Source organism: Cyrtonyx montezumae, unplaced genomic scaffold (assembly GCF_038088225.1).
Source record: "Cyrtonyx montezumae isolate F1298 unplaced genomic scaffold, pur_monq_1.0 scaffold_20, whole genome shotgun sequence".
NCBI lineage: Eukaryota > Metazoa > Chordata > Aves > Galliformes > Odontophoridae > Cyrtonyx > Cyrtonyx montezumae.
Genome location: NW_027071937.1, coordinates 3262706 through 3283231, shown reverse-complemented (window position 1 = coordinate 3283231; position 20526 = coordinate 3262706). Strand labels below are relative to the sequence as shown.

The following is a 20526-nucleotide window of genomic DNA, read 5'->3' as shown; positions in this document are numbered from 1 at the left end:
ATCCCCAAGTAGCCAATGTGAACACGCTAACATTTATTAGCACAAATGGACAGGAGCGTGGCCCATCAGGGACTGCCATCACATCCTATTCACAGACAAATCCACACAGATTTTGTTTGTTAATATTTGCAGCAAAACCAAAGCATTCTGGAGCTCAAACCCTTACTCGTGGCTCTTGTTGCATGAGGCGATGGGATTGGAACTGACTCCAAAGAGGAATACAAAACAAGCAGAGCTAGTCAGAGAGAATGAAGTTAACAGCATGGAGTGTGATTATTTCTTCAGGCAGGTAAAAGTTTCAGTGGAAATCAGGCCCTCACTGTGCCATAAAGGATGGAGCTGCGTCCCTCACTGCCTGTGCTCATTTGTCAATAAAACAGCTCAGTGATGGGGAGAGCAAAGGGAGCGTAGGCCCCTCACCTCCTGCTCCCATTGGTGCTGGGGAAGAGGAGGGTGGTTTCTGTATGTGACATGCATGGGGAAGAGGTGCTGGTGGCTGCAGGGAAGGGCTGGGAGCTGGGGCAGGCAGCGCAGAGCCCGCACGGATCCCCCACTCCATGGTGACCTTTGGGATGGTGCCAGCAGCACCCATAGGGACCGTGGGGCAGCCCTGCTGCTGGCACCCTGAGCATGCTGCATGGGGCAACACATGTCAAGCTCCTCCACATTCAGAGGATGTACAATAGACACACACTTGCATGAAGCAAGTGAGCCAGATCCAAGTTGCCTTTGGGATTTTCCGTTCTTCTCCAGGGACAGAAGATGGAAATCTCTCCCCAGCTCAGTATTAAGGGGCTGTGTGGCACCACCATGTTTTCCTCATTTCGAAAGCAGAGTGCAAGCCAGCAGCACTCCCTGGGGCGTCAATTGCTCTCTGGATGCACAGCTCAAAACTTGCCTTTGCTCTTGTGCTGCTGCAAATGGAAAAGGTCAGTGACCAGGACTGGAGAAGATCAGCCCTCCCCATCCTCTGCACAGAGACAGCCCTTTGGCAAGACAAACAAAATGTAAGTGAGCACAGAATGGTTAGGCACCCTGGGCTTGATTTTTAAAGGGATTTAGGTGACAATTACCAGTGAAGCCAATAGAAGTTCATGCTTAAAATCCTTTTGGATAAAACCAATTAAGTCACGGTTCAGAAGAAAGCTGCAGCAGTGAAAGCATCCCCTGCCCTTGCTCCTCCTTCCCAAGAGAGATGTGAGGTTGCAACTATTGAGGGGCCACCCATCTACACATATACCCATGTCCCCCCCCAAATCACCAGGCCCCCAGGGCACAGCTCCAACCCGGTGACTCCCATCAGAGTGGGGGCAGAGCCTGGAGGGATGGAAGGTTTGAAGGCAATGATTCTATTAATGGCAGACATTTAGTTTAAAAAATTCATTTCCAGGCAGCGTGAAAGTACGTTTTGGGGGAAAAGGGTTTCCAGCAAAGTCAAAAATTGAAACCATTCCACTTGCAGTCAAGCAAAACACTGTTTTCAGGTCGATTAACCCATGGGAAAGGATTATTGCTGTAGTGCTACTGTTTCATTTAGAAAAGCCAGGAACAAACATGCTGAACTTTTTGGAATCTCTTCCTCTTCTTCCCTTCTAATCTGACCCAAATTTCACTCCGAGTTCACTGCAGACTGCAGGGCAGGGAATGGGGCCAGCAGCATTCCCCTCTCCCTGCTGCAGGCTCTCAGTAGATGCCCTTCACTCGCTTGTTGTCCGGGTCGAATGGGGATTTGGTGTGTGCCTGGGCAGGGTAGCGCACTCCCATCCTCTCCAGCTCATAGCTGCCACTCCTCACAAAATCCAGAGAGACCTGCAAGGCAGAGAGACCCCCACTAGGCAGAGCCAGGCACTGGGGGCTGCAGCCCCCTGTTGCCCCCTGCCCCCATGTCTACACCCTCCCCATGCTTGGGGGATGCTCCCACGCTGCCCTACAGCTGTGATTTCTGCAGAAAACCCAGTTCTGCCATCCCAGGAGGCTCCACAGAGAAGAGGAAAGTAGATTTTTAAAAGCACGGAGCTGAAAGGAAAAGAAACCAGTATCTCCTTTTTTTTCTTTTCCTTCCCTCCTTCCTTCTTTCTTTCCTTTCTTTCAGGGCATTTTTTTCTTCTCCTATGGATTTCTTTTTATCAACAGCATCCAACTCAGGTGAGCTCACACACAGGCCGTGGGTGGGCAGCAGGGGGATGGCACACCCAATGGGGTCGGTCCTCACTGTCCCCATACAGGCACTGCCTGCAGAGCAGGACCATGCTGGCAGCAGGATGTCCCTGCAGGAGGTGTCCTCTCCTCCAGTACCAGCACCCAAGAAACCTCAGTGCAAGGAAAGGTCCCCCCCCACGCAGCAAGCCCCCGTCAGGGTGTAAATCAAGCGGGAGTTAGCACAGGGAGCGGAGAGATTAAGGCAGTGCATTAACATCTGCTTAATGAGAGCTGCGTTCTGCAGGCGGCTGCACAATGAGCTGGCAGGGCTGGGGGCCCACAAGCAGCCCCCGCATGCACAACTGCTCACTGTGGTGTCTGCAGCTGTCAGCCCCACTGCTGGCCCTATTGCTGGCCCTATAACCACACAGATTTCCCTGCAGCAAGGGAAAAGAGGGGAGAGTTGTGATCAACGTGCCCGGCGTGCACTGTGCTGCATTGGTGCCTCAGTGCAGGCAGGAGGGGACTGTCCCCGTGCCACCTCCATCCCATCAGCTCCATCACACTGCCTGGGGCAGGCAGGGGGGGCCGAGAGAGTGAGAGGTGACAGGGAAGGGGAAATAGGGTCCCAGAATGTGGTCACCTATTAGAGACCTCAGTGCAGCATCCCAGAGCCTGCAGCCACCCCCTGGCTATGGGACAGGGACAGTCTGACATACCCTAAGTGCTCACTGAAATGCTCCTGCACAGCTCCCCAAAGGAAACGAGCAGCCCTGAGTCCAGCATTCCCCCAGACAGAACGTGTCCACATCCCTCTCCCTGTACCAAATGGCACAAATGTGCCCTGGAGAGAAGCCTACTCCGTGCACCAAAATAGAGAGATGCTGTCCTCAGGGGCTGCAGAGATAGCTCAAACCCTCAACTGCCTGACTCGGGAGCGTTGCACTAACACAGGATTAAACATTAAGGCAAGCCAGAGGATTAAAGCACAAGCACACGTGCTGCAAGAGGGACGGGCCCCAGAGACAGCACCCAGAGCCCTGTGTCCCCACACAGGCTCACGACTCTCTGTCTCTAACACACTGCTTAACAAGGGCACCTGATTTACCAGCCAGGCGTCTCCCAGGGTTAATTAGGAGCCTGCTGTGCTCCTATTGGGTAGTCAGTTAATGTCAGTTAATTTACCACCGCAATTAAATCCTTGGTTGTAATTAACATCTGAGAAAGTGCTGGGGGTGGACAGCAGCGGCGCGGCCAACGCTGTGTGACAGTCTGGACGTCACCAGCAAGGACAGTGCAGCAGCTGAGCTGCAGCACCGCTCCCCACCGCACACGGAGGAGGGACACGAGGGTGCAATGTCTCGCACCCCAGCTGCCAGCAACATGCTTGTGCATATGGCTTCCAACACGGGTGCTGACAGCCCCTGGGCACACAGAGGGATGTGGCAGTGCCGTACTCACGGGTCCCCCTGCAGGGTCGCGGATGTAGCCGTAGGCGATGGTTTTGTCGATGGCAAAACCGAAGTCTGCCCTGCGGATGTGGCCCACCACCTCGCCATCCCTCCAGATGGCCTCGAGGCCGAACATTGGCACCTTCCTGCAGGGCAAAGGTAGGAAAGAATCAGGTTGGAATGGCACAAAACAGAGGAAGGGGTCGGAGGCGGCAGCCCTATGTGCTGGGGCTCCTGCTGGCATGGGGGCTGCAGCCCCGAAGCCCCCCCATTTCTCAGCCAAATCCTCCCCAGCCTGATTTCCAAGCCCTCCTGCTGCTCTGGGTGAAACACAATCAACCCACTCCCTGTCACAATGCTTCCAGCTCCCATTAAGTATCTAGCGGGGAATGCGTGGTGGGACTTAAATTAGAGCCTGAATTAGAGCACAGGGCAGGAGCTGAGCCCCACGTGCATGCACAGGGCTGGATGGGAGCACTGCAAATCTCATCGTGCTGGCGTTGGGTGCTGGGGAGCATGGAAGTGCCCCGGGGCACTGCACTCACTCGTTTGTGGTGAAGCAGACGAGGCGGCGGAAGATGCCGGCGGCTTTTTGGGCTTCCACAGCCTCCCGTCCCAGGAAGGGAATGCTGGACTTGAGCTTGCAGGTGAAGGCCAAGCCCGCTTCTAGTGGAGTATCATCAGGGCGGAGGTCTGCGTGCCAGTGTCTATACCCTGCAGAGAACAAACAGTGGCCTGTTGGGCATCCCTTGCTTCGCTTGGCCTTGGAGGAAGCACCCTCAAGAGGAGCCCACAGATAGGAAAGTTGCTCCGGTGCCCTCCCATCTCACTAACCCACCCCCACGCTGGGAAAAAAACCAACACATTTCCCCATTAGGTCAGCAGCAAAGCGACAAGAGCTGCCATAAAGAGAGCCTCAAACCTTTCTCGATGCTGAGGCTGTCGATGGCTCTGTAGCCAGCATTGGTGATGCCATGCCGGGCGCCCGCCTCCATCACTGCCTGGTACACCCTGACACAGTCTGCCCGGGGAACGTGCAGTTCCCAGCCCAGCTCGCCAACAAACGACAGCCTCATGGCACGCATCTGCAAAGTACAAGAGCCCAAAATCCCTGAGGATGGAGCAGGGCTGTCAGCAATGATCCCACACCAGCCGGGCCTTTGTCTCCCTCTGCTGATCCACTACACCCAGGGAAAACCTATGGGCACCGCATCCCGTGTCCCTGAAATCTGCTGTATTGCTGATGGGGCAGAGAAGCCAGACCCCAATGGGACCGTCCTGCTGTGAGCTCTCTGTGTGGCACTTTGGGGACGTGTCCCACTCCCAGCAGCCGCCTGCTGGCACCCAGGGCTGAGCCCACACCCACCCACACCCTGCTCACCCCATGAGGATGCTCGAGATCCTGCAGCAGATGCAGTGCCCCATAGCATCGCTCCCAGCAGCACAAGTAACCCAACACTGTATGCACCCAGCCCCAACAAAACTGCTGCTGCAGGAAACCAGGCATCCTGACACCATTGGTTGTAGGATAGCTGTATGCTTGGAAAATCTGGGGCACTGGGAGTTAGGTTCGCATGGGGGGTGATGTGGGCTGCATAGGGGTGTGTAACACACAGAGAAGGCCCAGAGGGAGACGAGGTTTCTGTTCAGCTTCAAATGGAGCTATGAAACAGCATCAACTCCTGGGTCTTCGAGCAACAGTTCAAAAGCATTTTAAGTATTCTCAAAAACGTTACCCCACATCCAGCAGCGAAATTCAAATGGGGCCCTTTTGCTGCTGTCAAACACAATGAGAGACACTATATATATACATTCACAAACCAATCGGTAATTTCCAGAGTCATTAACTCCACAGGAACACTCCTCTCTCTCAGGCTGATTCTGTTCAACCTCTCAGTTAATGCACGAAAACCTCAGTGCTCCCACTCAGAGGTGCCAGGCTGCGTTCAGCCCCTCTGAACTCACCCTGAGAGGGCAGGAAAGCTTACACTCAAAAGAAGCCAAAACATTTCTGTGAGCCGTTTCTCCCTCGTAGGACCGGATTATATATATATAATATTTCTGCAAACTTGGAGCGAAATGCAAACAAACCGATGATGCTCTGGGAGATGGGAACACTGCTACACCTTTCACAGGGATAAGTGGATTATTAGGAGATGCTGTGAGGCTGACACAGCCCTTACAAGGGAGGACTGTAGCTCGTCAGCACGGACAGTGACATGTGGTGTGCTGCAACCAGGGCTGGCCTTAGGGTCCCCTGTGCTGCCATCCCCTCCCTGGGAGGCACAGTGGGTTTTGGCACCCTCACGGTGACAGATTGGAGGATCCATCTGAGCCCTGGCGAGGCTCTTCCTCACCATCCAAATAGCCGTAATATGATTTAGCAGCAAGCCCTTTGGCAGCCAGCTGCATTCGAATTAAAGCCACTTTAATTCCCAATGAAAAGCGTCCGTGTGTGGCTTAACCCAATTTCGCTCCTGTCCCATTCCCTGCTTGAGATTTATGGCCGCACCCCCAGGCCCCTGGGACCACAGCGTCACTGTCCCCATGCACATCCCCAGGATGGCACCAACCTCTGTCCCACCAGAGCCACCAACACTCAACCCCAATGGGGCATTCCCATAGCAGAGCACAGAAGTATTCTGTATGGGGTACTGGTCAATGGGAAACCAAGACAAGCCTGCAGAAGGGCTTTCCCTGATACCAACATTTGCCAGCAGCGCAGTTTTTCCACCATGTTTTGACACTCTGTGGCCACAATCTCTCCCTTTTAGGGTGTTTCAGGCTACATCAGCAGCTGCACACAGAGGGGCAGAGTCCCCAGGCAACCATCTCTTTCCCCAGGGATGACTTCAGGCAAAGCCCACCCTTGAGAGCAGGGGCTCTTCTTGGGGTCACAAGCCGGGTGAGGAGGAGGGGGAGGAGTCCCTGCTGTAATTTTCTTGAGCCACTTTCAGGAAGGATTGTAGCGAGCGCAAAAATTGCATTTTTCCCTACAATGCTGTCAATAAACACGTTTTCTCCAACACTGTCAATAAACAAATGGAGCCACTGTTTTCTGCTACAGTCTCTGTTACACCAACGGATGCTCTTTAGAGACCCACGGAACCGATACCACTGTGCTACTTCAGATGATTTCTGCCCAAAACTCAAAGCATATTCTCAACCACCATTTCCAGTTACAAGGGCTTAGCTGGAATTGACTGAGAATGTCATCCAGGAAAGAAAGAAAATGAGATTCTGTTTCCCAGCCGTGCTGTTTTCTTGCTGAATGACAGCATTGGGAAAAATGAGAATCTGAGAACACGTCAGCTCCCCTGGGTGGGCAGTGGGGCCAGAGTCCCCCCATCACCCCCAGGGCTCAGCCCCGGGCACGTGGCCTTCCCCATGTCCCATTGCATAAGCACAGACACGAGCCCTGAAGTCTCAGCAAATGCAAAATGATCCGTGCTTGAACAGAAAGCTTAAGGTTGTCAGACCTCTTCTGTGATCAAATGCACCGACTCCTCAGGCTCCCCAGCCCTTACGGGGAGGATGTGACACACTTCATATTAAACTGTCCCTACTTTTTTTTGTCAAGAGAAAATTAAGAGATCCCGAGTGACAAATAAATCAATCACCAGTGCTCACCCCCCATCTGCCTGTGGGCCCTTTTCTCCCTCCAGCATCACCACACACCAGCCACCATGCCCAGTTCCCACTGTGGTTTTTGGCCTTTTCCAACAGGGAAATAAAAAGAACAAAGCCTGGCTGCTCATTGCAGAGGAAGCCATTTCCCCAGTGAAGATACTCAACAAACCCATAAGCAGCAGAAGACATCCCTTGGGACCCCAAGTGCTGCCCTACCGTGCATCCTGCAGCTTTCACGAGCTTATGGGTGGAGAAGGGGAAGGAGTCGTTGCTGAGGTCGGTGTCGAGCAGTTCTTGGAGCACAGTGCGGCTGTGGGGGAACAGCAAAGCAGAGATCTCACTGTCCTGCTCCTGGTGGGCATCACCAACAGTTGCTTTCTCATCAGGTTGCATATTAGGAAAGATTTCTTCTCTAAAAGAGTTGCGACGCACTGCTGAAATTACCACCCCTGGAGGTGTTCAGGAACTGTGGAGATGTGGCACTTGGGGACACAGTGGGCACAGTGGGGTGGGCTGGGGATCTTAACCCATGAATGGGGCTGAGGGAACGAGGCCACAGCGCACTCACCTCAGCGGGCCCTGCAGGCTCATCATGCCCAGCTCCTCCGAGCAGTCGATGAGTTTGCACTGCAGCTTCATGTCCTGCAGCACCGTGGTGATGTGCGACCAGTTGTGCTGAGCCACGGCCCCACCGATGGCCAGGTAGTAGCCATCCCCTGGAAAATGACACCCCCCCAACCCCAGAAGGATTTTAAGATCAATGGTATTGGACCAGGGGTGTGATGCTCTGCTCAGTGTTAAGTTGGGATGTGGGGCCACGAAAAACAAAGCACTCTGAGCAGCCCTGCTGGGTGCTGCTCTGCTCTTACGCAAGGAGTTCCAAGGGCTGAAGTCAAAAGTAGCACAGTGCAGATGCTCTTGGCCTCCAATGGGCCGCAGCAGACTCACACATCACTGCATTTGCTTTCCTTTGCATGCAGCTTCCCCAGCATGGTGCAGTTCAGAGACACTGTCCACACCAGCCCTGTTGATGGAGCTTTTGCTAATTGCCCAAGCCCTGGAGATACCTTGGAGAAAACATCACGGAAAGAGAAAACTCTCTGTCCCTTGAGGCCAACAGCAAAAGATCTCAATGTTGTGTCCAACACAGAATCGATGTCATACTGTGAACAAAAAAGGGAACTGTGCATCGGAGCTGGGCTGGACCTGTGCATGTGGGAGATGGGAGCTGTGTGCTCACAGCCTGCACCAAAGGAGATGGGGCTGCTGGGAACACAACCCCACTGCAGCTCCATAGTGCAACCCCACTGGGGCTCAGGGTTAGGCAAGGAGCTGTGCGTGTGAATATGAGGAGGAATTTCATCTTGTTGATTACCTTGGGTGAAAAATTCCCAAGGATGTGCTTTTGGAGCTGATTATTGCGCGATCGATCTTTCCTCTTCCTTCCCTGCCACTACAAAACTACTCTCTGATATTCTGTCATAATGATAATAAATGCAGCCACCTACTGTAATTGGAAAAATAGACTCGCTCCTATTCAGCTTCTCCATCACCTGTCAAACCCTGCAGCTCTGCCAACCACTCCCATCGCCCTCCTGCCCCCAACACTGCGGATAAAGGGGTGTGGGATGCCAGGGTGCCCACACCACAGCAGCCAGCACAGTGCTGCCAGTGGGGCTGCAGCCCAACCCTGTGCCCTCCTCCCCCGCTGCTCCCTAATGCCATTCCTGCCCCCAGGGTTGGCTGCTCTGCTTCCTTTCTGTTCCCCTTTATGGCAGCTGATAAGGGCTATGGGAAAGGTCAGAGCACCATCCCGGCCTGAAGAAACCCAATAACACTGATGAGCAGCACAAGCCCCCGGCACAAAGGGCATAACTGGGTTACAGAGAGGGGTGGAAGTGGAAAAAGCCAGGTGGCTGTCATTAGGTAAATGCAATCAGCACTGCACCCGCGGCCATGCACGGTCCCGAGCACAGCGAGGACAGAGGGCCCTGTGCTGAGCCCATCACTGTGGCTTCCCACCTGCACCGCTGGGAGCATCCCTGGCATGCAGCTGTGTGCCTGGCTTGGGCTGGAGGCACAAACCCCATTTTCCCACGCCCAGGGCTCTTACCTTGGAAGGCAGGGGCCAGCGGGGAGCCGGGGTCACCGGGGCTGATCCTGCTGACCGTCAGGTCGCTCTCCACCCCACCACGTTTGTTCAACATGCAGGTGTACACGGTGCTGCCTGTGGGAGGGACACGCTGCCCACCTGCCCTCCCCAGCATGGGGCCCACCAACATTCATCCCCATCCTTCAACAAACCAATGACTACCATTGGGTGCACCGTGCCCTACCCAGAGATGGGTGCAAGGCTTTTTTCCCCTTAGGGCTGTATCACGCACAGAATGAAAGTGGGTTTGGGTCCCCACTGTGGGTTGTGGTTCAGGATGCCACCCCCAGTGCCACTCTCTGTGTGTAGGGCTGGCAGTACCTGGTGCTTTGCTCACGTCGGCACTGAACAGCCAGTTGGCTGCTTTGGTGGCTTCGGGGCCAACCAGGTAGAACTTCCCAAAATAAGACATGTCAAAGAGAGCCAGGGCATTTCTGCATGTCAGGCATTCGTTCTTGATCTAAAATTAAAGCAAACACATCGTCGAAGTCGTTTATGTAATGAGAAACACCACCTGGTGCCCTTAAAGTCCACTGTAGGGCTTCAAAGTATTCATGAAAAATCAGTGTAGCAAGTCATTGTACGCCCAGACTCATTCTTTACATCAGTAACACAGTGAGAGCTATCAACAATATCTGTTCATCTGACCAAGTCAGGCATTCCTTCCCCCATTTCCATTGGGTCCCTTGCTCTGTGCTGCAGCTCGGGGACACTGAGCTGGCTGGGGGAGCCAATGCTCCGCAGATGGATCCGAGCTTCCCCAAGACAGTTCCAACTCTTTCCTTTGGGTAAGCAGCAATGAAACTCTCAGGGCTTCTGCTGAGCTTTCCAAGCACAAGCCGTGTGTTTCACTTCACTTTTTGGGAATATTTCCCCCAGCTTTGGGTTTTCATCCCCCTGAGCCTCCCCAGCTCTATCCAAAGGCAGAGTGCTGCAGGGGCTCTGGGGCCTCCACCACCTCCACCACCTCCAGATGTGCCCCCACACTGCACTCACAACGTCGTGATGTGGTGGAAAGTCAAAGGTGTACTCATCTGCCAGCAGTTGGTTGTAGGTGTAGTCTCTGTGCTGCTCCTGACTGTAAGCACCGTAATAGTCGTAATCCAGGACCTGAGGGATAAGTGTGAGGGTGGGGAGGGGGTAACAGGAAGAACCCCAAAGCCAAGGGACTGCTCCACACCATGTGGGGAGAGGCAGAGGGTCCTGTGGGACATGGCTGGGCTGGTAGGTGCCCATCTATGTGCCCCTTCCCACTGTCCCAGATGTACAGAAGGGACACCAGAGCCCCCTGTTTGGTGACATGTCACACAGGTGCTGCCTGTGGCAGAGGGACGGGCAGTCACAAACTTAGAGAACTCCATCTTCCTGACACTGGAGTGAATTAAGGGATGGTTCCATGCTTTCAGGGCAGTGTATCCCACACACCCAGCCCTGTGCTTACCGGAGCTGCTCCTGCTGGGCTGAACCAGCCTGGTCGCTCCCAGCCGTGCCTCTCCTGGAACACACAGCCCTGCTGGAGCAGCTCCTGCTTGAGACAAAGCCAGGGAAATGGGGATAAAAAGGTTAAAAGCAGCCCTTTTCTCTGAGCCCTCCTCCAGCCACCTCCAATGCACGCTCAAACCCAACTTGCAACCCATTGGTGTCAGCTATCAGCAGCCAAAATCAGCTCCTGGTGTCATCCTCTAAACCTGGAGGACTCCATATGGACTGGTTGATGTTTGTGTCTGCCCTACAACAGTATGACCAGCAAAACCTGCATCAAAACCTGCGCTGCACTGCACAAATCACTGCTTCTGGGATGCTAAGTGCAGAGAGCACCATCCTTCCCAGTGATTTCAGGAGTGATTACACCAATAACATCCCAGATTCACACAGCAACCTTCTCATTCCTGCTCTGTACTCTCAGGAAAATCTCTCTGCACGCAATTAATTAGGGATCCATTAAGATATTTTTGTTGGGTACCTCCATCCGGAAAAGAATAGATTTTGTTGAATATTTCAGCAATGATTCAGTGCCTATTTATAAAACACAGCACATGTTCTGGAGCTGCATGCATAAATACCAAGCTGTCAGTCAAATGGGCATCGCTTATTAGACACACTATTAAAAAATAAATTGCATTCTCAGTGACAGAAAACAACAGAGCTGTCAACCAAACATCGGGGGCCGGTGGGGAGGAATGTCTGTTTTACTGCTCTCTGTCAGAAGAGGATGTGAATTCACAGTCAGTGGAAAGGGCTCAGATCCTTGCTGGGCTCTGGGAGTGCTTTTGGGGGCTCTGAGCTCTGCTTTCCACTCTTCTGTTGGTACTTGGTTAAGTCTTACGGAAACATTTGGCATCTCCACCATCAAACTTCCATTGGGGCCAGGGCTGCCCGTGCATCCCTGCGTCACACTGGTTGGGCTGTGCCATGCTGATGGATGGCAGCAGGGATGCTCGTGGGTGCCCACCTGGTGCAGAGGATCCTTCCTCATGTTGCGCCCCGCCAGCGGCTCGTCGTGGGGGAAGACAACCGAGTAGTTCTTGGCATAGGACTCGTGGCTCCGCTCCCGGATCCAGCGGTTGTTGTCGGTGAGAGAGCTGTGGAACCTCCTGAAGGGCAGGGAAAGGGGTGGTGAGCATAGGACCCCCTGCATGGCCTCGCAATCAGAGGTGGTGGCAGCTGCCGTGGGGTAAAATTGTGATTTCTACTCCTTTTTGTAGGGATGAGAGCAAAGGAAACCAAATTGCATCTTTTCCCCCCATCAAAATGCACGTCCCCACGGCGCTGCCATCCCAAGCCCTGTCAGATTTACCAAAGCAAGACACAATCCTGCTGGGGAAAATAAGAAAGGAAAGAAATTGAGGTTAATTCTGCCCTGATTCAGCACTGGGCCAACCTCAGAGAGCACTTCTTGCACAACCCAGCTTGAAATGCAAGAAGAGGGAGAGAGCCGTGAACATTCCTCACATTTTTCATCCAATTCTCCCTAGACTGAAATATAAATAAAACCCAAAGCATTTTAAATTTGTTTGACATATTTTCCTCTTTCAAACAGAAAGATCTCCTTGAAGGAATGTGCCAGTTCAGCATGAGCTCAGTGTGTTGCCATACCCTGTGCCACAGCCCTGTGACTCCTGGACTGTCACCTCCCAGCTGGTGGCACCTCTCTTGTCCCCATGTCCCTGAGCCCCCAGTCCTGCAGAGCAGCAGGCAGAAGGCAAGGCAAAATGAGATGTAGGGGATCTTTTAGAATGGTATTTTTGGCTTTCTTCCCCTCTCTGCCCACATGTGACAGGTGGCAGGGGACACATGGCAGGGGGACACATGGCAGGGACTGGCCCTGGCCCTGCCACCACCACTGCACTGCATTTTGACAGCAGGGAGAGGAGCAACAGCTGCCAGATGAAATATTTACAAGCAAGTGATTTGAGAGGATAAATATTTAAATGTGAGGGAATGGGAGTTATTTAAAAAGGAGCTCGGTAATCACGATAATAAAAAATAAATAAACAACAAAACAGGACTGACAGCAGCTTGACAACTGCAGAAGGGAAGGCAGAGCACCAGAAGGATGGAGCACCCCAATAAGCTGGGGCTGTGCACAACCAGAGAGCAGTGGGCAGAGCACCACTGCAGTGCTAGGGACACTGGGGCCACGGGGCTGCTGCCTGCTTTGCCAACCAGTGTAGGTTGGATAGTAGGAAAAAGTGTTTTACAGTAAGGGTGGTGAGGCATGGGCACAGGATGCCCAGAGAGGTGATGGCGCCCCTTCTCTGCATCAGCCAAGGTCAGGCTGGGGGGGCTCTGAGCTGCGTGTCCCTGTTCACTGCAGGGAGTGGGAACTGATGGCCTTTAAAGGGTCCCTTCCACCTCAAACCATTCTGTGATTCTGTGTTAGCAGCAGCTCCCAGGCTGGCTCCATGGTCTGTTTACTCCTGTTCCCATCAAAGCAATGTGATTTTCACAGATCTACCCCTGACAAGCTTGCTGCTGTCACTAGCAGCCCTGCAAGAAAGCCCAAACCCAATCAGACACGATTGAACAAGTCAAAAGCAATTACAGAGCCAACATCTGCACAGCCCAAATCTCCCGGCCCACGTTGTGCTGCAGAGAGGGAACACTAATCTTTCTCCAGTTGCAATCATCACCCCCGATTATTAACTTAGAGCATTAGGCACAGCACTAATTGAACAACAACACAACCCAAACATAATTACCCTGTCCTTCCTCATCACTGCGATCTCCTTGTGTCTGATGGAAGTAGTTTGTGTAGAAGTGGAATGAGGCAAATGAGATAAATCCCATGCGTAAATTCATTAAACCTAATTGATTCCAGCTTCTCAGGGGATGGGGGCTGTGGCACACACACTGCCTAGACACCCACTCCCATGCTCCCCATCGGGTGCCAGCACAGCCTTGCCTGATGTCGTAGCCATACATATCCTTCTCTGGCCGGCCGTGGATGATCCAGTGGGCCAACTCCTTCCCACATCCTCCTCCCAGCATCATCCCTGGGGAAGAGGAGAGGATGGCAATGAGTCCAAGCACCAGGCACTGTCACGCTGGGATGCATACAGAGGGGTTCCCTATGCACTCTTACCGGCGCTGTTGAAGCCACAGCCAAGGAAGAAGCCTCGGACTTCGGGAGCCTCCCCCATGAGCGGTTTGTGGTCAGCTGTGAATGACTCTGTAGGACACAGGGAGATGCATCAGCCAGGCCAGGTGTCCTGCAGAGACCCTGCTCTGACTTCACCCTGCTCCTGGCGTTGGTGGCTTCATTACTCTTTCTATTTTTCCTTCTCTGCTGTCGATCCCTGCTGAGGGGTGTCCTGAGTTCAAGCTACTTGGTGAAGCTATGGGATTAGCATCAGTGTTGCTCAAGGCTCTTATTCCCAACACAGCTGCATCCCTGGTGCAAATCCCATGCTGGAAGGGCAGAGCAGAACACCCTGCAGGAGATGTGCCATCCTCCCCTCATTAGGGCACTCTGTGCGACCATGCAAAATGTGAGTTGGGTCTGTGTCGCACCCAAACCTTGCTCCCATAATCACTGCAGGAACTCCCTCGCTGAGGGGCAGCTTTCTGTTCTAGTGGTGAAATATTTACAGCACAACAAAAAGAACAAGTGTTTGCTATTTGCTCCAGCCTCGCCTGACTCATCTGTAGCAAGCAGATCAGCAGCACCTTTAAATCAAGCAAAGGAAGAGCACTGACCCTTTGGAAATTACCCCACTGAGTTACAAACACTCAGCATCTATCTATAAGGTGTCAGCTGCCTGCTGGAGGCCTCCAGCTCCACTCACACTACAATTCAATCAAACCCAGGGCACAGCCTCTGCCTTGTGCATGCTGCAGGGCCAGAGATGTGCCCTGCTTTCCCTTTATGTACAGTCCAGCTCCTTCCCAGGGCTCTCCAGGGTTTCCCTTTAAGTGCTTCAGCAAAAAGGACTTTTTTTTTCTGGCATGTGGAGGGTTTCAAGGCCAAACCAACTGCTCGTGGCTTGGTTTGATGGCACCATCACCCCTAGCTGCTTGGGCTGCAGGGCACTGGAAGCAAAGCAAATATCTTCAGGCCAGATGCCCGGAATCCCATGGTCACAATAGTAATATAAATCTCAGAGAAACTGCAGTTGCTATTTGAGCAAATGCATCCCCTCATTCCCAGCCCAGCAGCCCCAGCACCAGCTGGGAACCTTTGTCCCCCAGCTCCACAACAAGGCAGAGCTGAGCCTGGCATGCCACCCCCAGGAAGGTGACACCACTGCAGCCCCAGCACATCTGGGTCCTCTCTGTGTCTCCCAGCGTGTGGCAGCCCCTCTTGTTCCCAGCAGACTGCACACCCACCAGCACTGGCTCTGATCAATGCTGCCTCAAACCCCAGTGTCCCATGGCACTGTGCAAACAAAGGTGCATGGACTAGATCAGGAACAAGAGTGTAGGGCAGTGACAGCACGCAGGGATCTGCAGAGCCATGCCAGCTCCTGCATTTCCATCCCGTCCCACAAAATTGCCCTCTGCTCTTCACGGATCCCAATCCTGCCACCCAACCCTATCTGCTGAGACCCACAGCCTGAAGGCAGCAGAGAGGTGCTCCCAGGCATTACCTGGCCCACAGACAGTGGATTTGATTCCCGTCCTCTCCAGCACCGGCACTCTGTTGATGGCACCTTGGATGTGCTGCATAAAAACATCCCAGTCCAGGTCAAAGAGGCTAAAGGCAAATTTCTCCGACACCTGAAGGTGGGAAATGGGAATCAGGACACAAGTCAGAGCACAGCTGATGGCTAACAGCCTCTCAGCCCTACCAATCTCTGTGGCCACAGGAAATAGAGATGCTTTGCAGATCCAAGGCTCTGGGTTTTCACGAACAGCTCAGTACAGAGGTGCAAAGAAGGTACAGGAACCCAGTGGCACGGCAGGGTTAGCCCTGAGCCCTGCTTGGTTTCATCTCCTGCAGGTCAGTGAGGACGATGCACTCCTGAGCTCCCAAAATCAGTCGGTACCCACAGGCAGGGCAGTTTGGGGCCACGAGGAGCTCACTGCTGCACCCACCCCACCGATGTGGGTTCCCTGCAAACTCTCCTCGCTTCCCCGGGAGCCTCCCAGCACCACTCACCTCCTCCCAGAAGATGGGGTTTGACTCATAGCCGCCCACAGAAAGGGCATCGCCTTGGAGACGGAGATACACCGAAGCATCGTGATCACGAACGTTCGGCATGTTCTGTGGGAAGGGGGAGCAGGGGTGAGGGGGCTGGGAGCTGCAGGAGCCCCAACCGCCCCATATCTCCATGGGGAAATCAGAGCAGGACGGCCGGACCACGTCTGGGCTGCACCACACCCAACCTAACGGGGAAGAGGGAGCTCAGGGAGCCCTACAATCTGGGTGCTTGATTCTAAGTGGCTCAACGGCTGTGGTCTGATCCCAGGCCCTGCTCTGTGCTTGGCTTCATCTCCCACCCGCCTACGTGGCAGAAAGTAAGAGGGATTCTGACCAGCATGCAGCGAGTGAAGGATTTGTTCCCATGAATGATGAATAGGTGGACATTTAGACAGCACCAAGGTACTGTTGTAGGGCCTACAGCGTTTCATGTTGACAAATGAAATGGATCGAGCAGGATGCACTGGGGCTTGCAAGCTGCAGCCTCCGCTCTGAGCCTTCCCTCGCTGTGTTTGCACCACTCAGCAGAGTTACTGGGATGGAAAAGTGAACACTGACACCAGCACCTCTGAATATGAGGCAACAAGGACTGAAAGATCCAAGTCAGACTGTGTCAGTGGGGTGGAAACTAATTAAAGTGTTACTCTGCAAGCCCTGGCACCTGAGTGAATGAAGTCTGCTTCGGTTCCTGAGCCGTTCTCCATAGCCAGAAGGCAGAACAGATTTCTCAGGGTGGTGCAGGAATGCCTGGAGAGCTACAGTTCTGCTCGTACAGAAAGCGTTTGGCACCTTTATGAGCACCACTTTCAGACACCAAACACGTCAGAGACCCTGCAATAACTCCACTGAGAATAAATAAATAAATAATAATTAAAAAAGACCATCCTGCTAGCCATAAAACGCTGTTAAATGCTAAACAGGGCTCTGACAAGGCAGGCAGCTGCGTGTGCTGCCGGGGGGAGCTGGGGGGGTGCTTGCAGGACCTGGTCCTGCAGCACAGGAGTGGGTCCTGCAGGTCTTGTGAGGCCTGGGGGGGTGGTTCTGGTTCTGAGCATCACTGAGGCACACAGAGGAGTGGTACAGGACCCACCTGGATACCCTCAATGCGTTCAGTCACCACGTAGGCATGATGCATCGCCACCAGAGGCACGTGCACGCCCGCCAGCCGGCCCAGGGCGCGTGCCCACACCCCTGCAGGGACACAGAGCACAGCGGGTGGGGGATGTGGGCTTGGTGCACCCCTGGCTCATGCTATGCAAAGCAGAGCTGGCTCATCCATACCTGCACAGTTGACCACGCAGGGAGTCTGGATGGTCCCGTGGGCCGTCTCCACCGCGTGCACTCTCTTCACCCCAAAGTCATCTGTTCGGACCTGGATGCCGGTGACGGGGCAGTTCTCTATGATCTGAGGGTGGAGAAAAAGAGCCACAGCTGGGGTCACCCAGCCCCTGGCACTGGGGAAGGTGGAGCTCAGCAAGGTTCTGGCCATCTGTCTTTTTGAACAGTGACTCCTCTTACTAGTGACAATAACACTCCTTTCAGTTCCAGGCTCAAACCACACTCCTATGCGCCCGTTTGTTATATCCATAACGTGCACATGAGCTAAGCCACACACTGCTAATCCCTGCCTTGAGGAGTGGGCTGTGTTAGTGTGCCCTAAGCCCAAGGAAGCTGCCTTGGGCTTTCATCTTCCTCCGTGTGGTCTTTTCTTCATCCTATACTTTCCCTGGGTCTCACAGTTCCTTCCTGCCTGTCACTGTGACCCAAAGATCCTCCATAGGATGACACTCTTCAGGGCAAAAACAGTGGAAACAGAGTTGGGGAAGGTGGTGGATGGCAACTGGTCCCAGAGCCAACAGGAATTAATTAGTAATGAGACATTACCGTAGCACCTCTGGCTGCTGCTGCTCTGGCAAGGGTGGAGCAGGTGCCAGCAGGATCCATGGTGCCATCCTTGGGGACGTACAGTGTGCCATACAGGTCGTCCACATTCATCAGTGGGTACAACTCCTTGGTCTGCGCCGGGGTCAGGACGTGTGACTCCACGCCGTACACCTTCCCCAGCTGCCAGCAGACAAGAAAACCATGAGTGTGAACATCAGCTCATCCCATGCTGGAGGAGACCCAAGGACACGTGTGTTGCTGCCCAATCCCCAGTATGGCCCAGGGATGACGTTGCCCTCCATCTGGAGGTGGGTGTGATGATCTGCAAGGGAACACAGGGCCAGGTTGCACACAACGTGACCTGAAACCAGGAAAATGACGTCTGAAAGGGCAAAAAAATGATCATCTTTGGGCTTCCTCTTGCCTGGTGCCAAGAAGTCAGGAACCCAACGAACCCAACAGACCCAGGGGGACGCCGAGAGCTGACTCCTACCGACATGAGCCGCTTGTACTCATCGAGGCGCTGCTTGTTGGAGGCGATGAAGAGCCCCCCATTCTGCACCCAGCCCGTGTGCAGCCCCGTCTCGGCCGGCAGCTCACGGCTCACCACGTCCCTCGTGTGTGCCAGCAGCTCCACCTCCACGTCGCTGGGACGGAGCTGCCACAGCAAACCTAGGGGGGATAGCGTGGGACGGGCCCGAGTGGGACAGTGGGAGGGGCCTCGTGGGCCCCCCCCACCCCACTCGTGGCACTGGGTCACCCCGCTGGGGCTCTTGCTCCATCTCGTGGCTACATTGGAGAGCTACAGATCATGGATTTTTTGCTGATTGGGTCTTAAATAAATGGGGAAAAAATGGGGGGTTCTGCAGAGAACTACCCCTGAAAGACACAAAACACAAAAATGAGTTAAACTCTTCTACTTTCCCCCTTCATTGACGAAGAAAATTAGCATGTTATTAACAATAATTGCAATAATAATAGCAATCATGGAATCATTACGGTTGGAAAAGCCCCCTCAGATCCCCAAGCCCACCCCACCATGCCCACTGACACGTCCCTCAGTGCCACATCTCCACGGTTCTGACCCCTGGGAACGGTGACCCCACCACTCCCTGGGCATTTGTGCATCACTTCTCCTTTGGAGGATAAATGTCTCCCAGCATCCAACCCGAACCTCCCCTGGCACAACTTGAGGTGACAAAGAACAATAAGAAAAGGCTCCATCCCTGCAGGTCCCATCCCTGCAGCTCACCAGCCGTGTGCCAGGTGGTGCCCGCCGTCAGGCGGTCCCTCTCCAGCAGGACAACGCTGGTGATGCCCATCTTGGCCAGGTGGTAGGTGGTCTGACAGCCCAGACTGCCCCCCCCGATCACCACCACCTCAGCTGAGGCTGGGGGCGGCCGGCTGGGCCCCGTGCTCCCATCGCTTTCCTCCTTCAGTGTCTTCTGGTAGGGGACGCTCTTCTCGGCTGTGGGTCCTGTCGTGGTGCTGAAGGGTCGGGGGCTTCTCCATGGGGCTGGCAGACGGCGGGGGGTGGCCACCCGCAGGGCACAGCTCACCAAGGACATGTCAACCTGCAGAGATCCCGAACTGAGCAGCACTGCCCTGCTGGCTGGTCAACATCAGTGATGACACAGCCACGTCGAGTAGCACCCAGAGTTGGGCATGGACTCAGACCCCCACCCAGCAGGGAACTGTGTCCAAACTGCATTCCCTGGACACCCTTCAGAGGGGCCCAGCTTACAAAAGCAGACTGGAAATAGACAGGGAGGCTCCTGGGCTTGCTGCCAGCCCGCAGAAACCACCCCTTTTCTTTGCGGGGCTTTTTTTTTTCTCTCTCCATGCATTCGAGAGCCACAACAAAGGCACAAGGTTTGCTCCGTATCAAAAGAAATCAGAGCAATGGCTGCTGGGGGGGACGGGGACAGATAAGTCCTCTAGCCCTGCACCACAGACTGGGGACGTGCTTTGGGCACGTGGCTTTGGAGCACTTTGCAGCCCCTATGGGACCCCCACTCGCTGCCAGCATGCAAAGCTGGGAAATGCCACCACCAACTCCGGCAGCAGATCCAGAATCCACTCACCACGATGGCCGCGGGACGCCTGCCTTCCTCCGATGCTCTCCTCCTCCTCCTCCTCCTCTTCCGCACCGCCGTCCTCCGGCCCCCGCTGCAAAAACATTAACCAGCTCCAGCAGCCGACGGGGCCGACCGTGGCTTCCCCAGCCCCGGGCAATCTCTTACTCCTTTTTATCCCTCTGCCGCTCAACGACAAAGTCGGGAAGAATGGAGAAATGCGAAACGGAACTGAATTCTGACTTTTCTTCCCAGATCGGCGCCCAGCAGAGAGCAGACAGCCCGGGGGGGGGCAGGGGGGGCTCACAGCCTGCAGTGCTCACCGGCTGCCAGGGAGCAAACAGAGCACTCCGACATCTGCCCCTCCCGCCCGAGTTCCCAGCAGTTAGATTGGAAGAGAGGAATTAAAAGGGATTTACGAAGTTCCTGAAGCAGATCTGAGAGCCCAAAGCAAAGGTGTGAACAGCAAAAAAACCCCACAACAACAACAACAACAACAACAAAAAACCAGTTAATTTAATTTTGAAGGAGGGTAGAGGGGATAGAAAAGGT

The 20526-nt window shown here is 54.1% G+C and overlaps 1 protein-coding gene across 1 annotated transcript; it reads right to left on the bottom strand.

Moving 5' to 3' along the window:
• Positions 1 to 18: 18 nt before the first annotated feature.
• SARDH (sarcosine dehydrogenase) lies at positions 19 to 20300 on the bottom strand. The gene is made up of 21 exons (XM_065737239.1): positions 19984 to 20300; positions 19152 to 19473; positions 18393 to 18571; positions 17900 to 18079; positions 17297 to 17420; positions 17106 to 17206; positions 15974 to 16078; positions 15462 to 15591; positions 13958 to 14044; positions 13778 to 13868; positions 11825 to 11966; positions 10814 to 10897; positions 10369 to 10482; positions 9694 to 9832; positions 9334 to 9447; positions 7789 to 7936; positions 7437 to 7530; positions 4513 to 4675; positions 4136 to 4304; positions 3601 to 3736; positions 19 to 1809 (listed from the first exon to the last, which is right to left on the bottom strand). Exons 2-21 carry the CDS (start codon positions 19465 to 19467, stop codon positions 1684 to 1686), a joined length of 2742 nt encoding a protein of 913 aa, XP_065593311.1. The 5' UTR covers positions 19468 to 19473; positions 19984 to 20300; the 3' UTR covers positions 19 to 1683.
• Positions 20301 to 20526: the final 226 nt, after the last annotated feature.